This window comes from Morone saxatilis, unplaced genomic scaffold, assembly GCF_004916995.1.
Source record: "Morone saxatilis isolate NCDOM2014 unplaced genomic scaffold, NCSU_SB_2.0 Contig9, whole genome shotgun sequence".
NCBI classification, from domain to species: Eukaryota; Metazoa; Chordata; class Actinopteri; family Moronidae; genus Morone; species Morone saxatilis.
This window is the reverse complement of record NW_023340268.1, coordinates 11,153,190-11,158,105: the sequence shown is the minus strand read 5'-3', so window position 1 is coordinate 11,158,105 and position 4,916 is coordinate 11,153,190. Positions and strand designations below refer to the sequence as shown.

The following is a 4,916-nucleotide window of genomic DNA, read 5'->3' as shown; positions in this document are numbered from 1 at the left end:
TTGTATACCTTTTACATGAGAAAAATGGAGTTCTTTCAGACTTTAAACATCACGCATCATGATTTTTCTGCACACTTCTTCCCCCTCACAACCAAGGTTCAAGTGATTCAAAATATATATATATATTTATATATACTGTATTTACTATATAACTCAGTACCAAATATAAACAAACGTATACAGGTATTGATGTCCACTTAGGTCCTCAAAACGTCAATTACAAGTACTGCCGGTAGTTCTACAAAATGGTATTTGTGTGTGTGTATGTGTATGTGTGTGTGTGTGTGTGTGTGTGTGTGTGTGCATTAAATAAAATAAAAAGCTTAAAAACAATGGCAAAGCATACCTGATAGTCGCCGTAGCACAACAGTGTTCTATAGTTTGAGCTGATTACATATGTATAACTGAGTCAGTTTAAGCTTTATGATTATAAACATCATATATAGCCTGTAGGTCCAGTATTCTGCGACAAGCATTACAGCACCAAACGTTTCATCATTTGGCAAAATTCAAGCTTTAAGTGAAAGTCAAATGCTTTTGTTTAATAATAAAGTGTTACTGTGACGCCGTGATTTGTATAAAGCTAGCAATAACATTTCCCCTTGTACTTTCGCTTTTTTTTTTTTTTAAATTCATCTTTTTCCCGCTTAACAAAAAACCTCACGTTGTCTTTTTTTTTCTTTTTAAAGCGTATTCAGTAGTTTTTGTTTCCTGCTAAATCTTGGTGTGCGGTCTGTTTGGCACAATATCGCAGCCCTCTTAAATTAATCATAAATATGGCTGTGATACATTAGAGTCACAAAACAGATTTTTTGGTTCCAAGATTTGTGCAGGGAAAGAAAAAATAGAAAAAAAAAAGAATATAATAATATTTAGCGCATCTAAACAAGATCTACAGAGCAAGTTAAAAATCTTCTTGTGGACAATAATGCTCTTCTTCTGTGTACTTCTACAAGCACCAAGCAATATACGTTCAGATTGTGCAGAAAGCGACAGCCATTACTGTGCCTCTGCCTGCAGACAAAAACAACAGAAATTAAAATTATAGCATTTGATAAGACCATAATAACCTCTCTTCATAAATTAAATAATTAACATTTCACTTATTTTTTTTAGATGATTGGCCTACCCCAACTCTACTATCACCCACCTACCCAACTTTCCCCCGAAAAACAGGAAATAAAAGCACATCACCAAAAACCTGATTTATCATATTATTCGTCATTATTAATCTTTCTCTTGTGGGCGCTGGGCCCAGAGTTGGACACATTTTAACAATAAGAAAATCTGTACATCTTGGAGTTCCCATTTTACCAAAGCTTTTTTTTTTTTAAATCCATCTCTTTGTCGTATACTTGCACAATTAAGTAACCTCAAGGTTTGATAGCACTTTGGAGTTGATTGTTTACCAGCTAAGTTTTTGTATACATATATATTAAACATCAACTTTTTTTTATTTTGTTTCTCAAGCTTGTTAAAATTCTTAGTCCTCTTCTGGGGCAGCACCGGAGTTGCCCTCACCCCAATTTGATTGGTCGTTGTCGGTGGGTTCCTCCCCCTCCAGGTCCTCTCCATCCTCACCTTCGAAGTCTTCATCGCGAGGAAACTCCATGCCCTCCATAGCCTCCAGGCCCTCCTGAGTGGCCTGGTGAGAGTCGGCGCAGTCCGCACACACGCCGTAGCGCCGCGAGCCGTGACGGATACCAACGCTGGCCGCAAGCATAAAGATCTTCTTGCACACCATGCATTTGTACTTTTTGTCCTTCTTGTGCACCTGAAAGAGACGGGGGGAGAGGAGGAGAGAGTTGAGTTGCGCTTATTTGCCTTCTTCCTGAGAGTTAGATGAGAAGATTGATACCACTCACGCATCTGTACACCAAATATGATGCTAAGGCTAGCAGTCAGTTAGCTTAGCTTAGCATTAAGACTGTAAGCAGGAGGTAACACTGAATTGTTCGATAATTCTTTCACCCAATTTTTATAAGCATAAGATATAGCGTGTTCATTTTAGCGTGAGTTTTAGAGCTATTAGGCAGATAGGCAAGTCGAGCTACACCAATGATATAAAATTATATATATTCAAAATATCAAGCATGGAGCAAGAAATAAGAGGTAGTACAGTTGCATGTTTGGCCATTCTATTGAACTATTAAATCTAACAGTGTAACAGATTACATTTTCTGCTTGAGGTTTCAAGTTTTGCTGCCAGTACAATGATATAACCTCCTGATTGGAAGTAATGAGAGGGAGTCTCTCAAATCCATTTGTTTTGTACCACTTTGTGACAGACTCTTAAGATACTCCCTACATTAGAAAATGGATATCATAGCCAAAAATCTCGGCTTTGCACTCACTCCCTTGCACAGAAAGCTGCCAGACACAGTCCGTGAGGTGCAGTGCAAAGATGTGAGGGTGGACAGAACGCTGTAGTGTTTGGCAGAAGATGGTGGGTGTGCATCACGTGGTGGTAAAAGAGAGGAGAGGATCCTGTGCATATGCAAACTCACCAGGGAATGTCTCTTTACGTGCTCACGGCGGGTGAACAGCTTGCCACAGATGTCGCAGCTGAAGGATCGTACGCCCGAGTGGATGATCAGGTGCCTCTTGAGCGTGCGCCGGTGCTTGGCGATGTAGTTACAGTGGGGGCACTTGAGCTTATTGAGGGCTAGGTGTGAGGACTCGCCTGGAGAGAGAGAGAGAGAGAAAAACACCAGGTCAGCAACAGACAGATTTAATATCATCATGTTTTAGTGCAAGATTTAAAAAAAAAACAACTGTATGTTCTTAGTGAAGTTGTAATTTGACTGGAATTTACGTAAACAAACTGGACATGGAACAAGACAATGCTAATAAAAGCTACATTTGCGTCTATAGAGGGGAACCAATATCCTGTTTATCAAATCACAGAGTTAGGATGCGGTAACCATTAGAGAGAATAAGAAACCACAAACTGATGTATCACAGAAAGCCTCTTTAGTGAAAGATTGCTGCAGAAGTTTGTTAAACTGATTACTGTGGCAGCCATGTAAATTTCACTATGCAGCTCTGTCCCCGTTGCTAGGTAACTGGTGCTTGTCTGCACCAGGCTGCAGTGATGTTGGAGGACTCACCATGGCAATTTTGGAAAAGGAAACAGATTCATATTAGCAGTGAATGTAAAGCAGCAACATGAATCTGTCATTGTACTACATGGACGTAATAATGCAGTTTGGCGTACTAAAGGAAATAATTGTTATTAGTATAACTGTTGGGATTGCCTTCGATTGCCATTCAAACAATGAAGGTATAACTTATAATTTAGGGAATCAGCCAATTAGGAAACTGTCAATTTGCAGCTAAACCTGTAAGTCTGAAGCAATTTTCCACTAAACTGCTAAAGAGCACATGATTCAGGATATTTTTCATAATATACGATTAGCGACACCGAACATAAAAAAGTAAAAAAAAAAAAATGCATCAAGAAAAGAGAAAAACACCATTATGTATCATTCCTACTGTACTAAACAAATACAACATATGATATAAATTGTTTTTATTTCAGTTTGTGAAAGAAAGAACTCAAGATGTCCTTGCTGCAGCACTGTCCTCATTAAACCTCCTGAGATGTTTGTGCTAACAACCTACTGAGGGCAGCTGGGCTTACAAATAAATAAGCAATCTATTGATTTTGAAAAGGCTCAAAACAGAGTGCTAGTCTGAACCGCTGAGAGAGGGGTAACAGGGCTGGGGCCTTTTGTTTGAACCAGGGAGCACACAACAGAGGCGTTGTCAGGGCAGGTTGCTAGGGGGAGGAGGGGGGAGAGGGGGAGGTTGATGAGAAGCAGGTCACCTGTGTATTCCCGGGGTGTGTGTGTGTGTATATATATGTGTGAGAAGCACCTTGTGGAAGTGCAACAGGCTGTTCATTTAAGCTTCAGAGGTTTAGGATAAAATTTCATTTTCACAATCTGTCATTATAAAGACAGAGCAGGCGAGGAATTTGCCTCAAAACTATTAATTAATTAACTAATCATTATTCAAAAAAGAAGAAAACAACCTTATTTTATCATTTTTGTTCTATAGTTTTGGATATAACCTCACTAGCCTGGGACTTAATCTGACTAAAGTCCCCCCTCATGTCTTTTAAGCTCTTGTCTTAACCCACAGCTCCACACATCCATGCAATGGACACCGATGCAATCAAACTGTGACTTCATGCCAGAAGACTGAATTTCCAAAGATTTAACTTTTGTTCTCAAAGCTTTTGTGAATTTTTACAGCTGTGAGCAGGTCCTCCGTCTCCTCTGCGCAATGCATTGTGGGAAGGTGGTGTCCAACAACAAGCACACTCAAAAAACCAAGTGGTGTAAATTTTCGTATGCATGATGTCATTCTTGAGTATACTTCATTTTGAACACACACATCCAAATATGCTTAGAATAAGTGTGCAGTGGGGATTTGGGACACAGCCTAGTGTACTGTAGACAATGGACACCTATCTTTGTGACGCACCGGCTTCTCCACCCTCACTTCAGGCAAATTTGTGGTCTATATAAATATAACTGATGTTACCCATTAATGCCCTGACCATGAGGATAACGTAGATCATAAGTTTATGTAAAAGGGTCCTGCAGCTCAACTACGCATTGAAGCGCAGGTTGAACAGAAATAAGGTGTTTGTCTACTCTCTTAATCAACGAGGCCTACTGACAGGACTGCCCACACTCATTTTGATGCATTTTAGTTAAATATTTCAAGTATCATTCCTGTTCTTTAGCTGTAGTCTAAAGAGTGCGGCGTCTTACCATTCTCCCAGGACTCCCCTTGCTGTAAGTCCTGGATGATGCTATACTGGATCTGATTGGCCAGCTCTGGGAAAGGAGGGGGTGGGGGAAGGCAAAGGAAGCAAGAGGGAGAAAGAGAGATGAGAGGTGGTG

The 4,916-nt window shown here is 39.9% G+C and overlaps 1 protein-coding gene across 2 annotated transcripts in view; it reads right to left on the bottom strand.

The window, feature by feature from the left end:
• Positions 1 to 614: 614 nt before the first annotated feature.
• The window catches only part of zbtb10 (zinc finger and BTB domain containing 10), an 18,059-nt gene continuing 13,757 nt past the window's right edge, over positions 615 to 4,916 (bottom strand). The window contains exons 3-5 of one of the 2 annotated variants that reach the window (XM_035681245.1): positions 4,785 to 4,850; positions 2,508 to 2,683; positions 615 to 1,774 (exon numbers count right to left, since the gene is read on the bottom strand). In XM_035681245.1, the coding sequence (XP_035537138.1) occupies positions 1,484 to 1,774; positions 2,508 to 2,683; positions 4,785 to 4,850 (533 nt within the window). In that variant the 3' untranslated portion in view covers positions 615 to 1,483. The remainder of the gene's footprint in view (positions 1,775 to 2,507; positions 2,684 to 4,784; positions 4,851 to 4,916) is intronic. The other variant, XM_035681246.1, reaches the window with a different exon arrangement.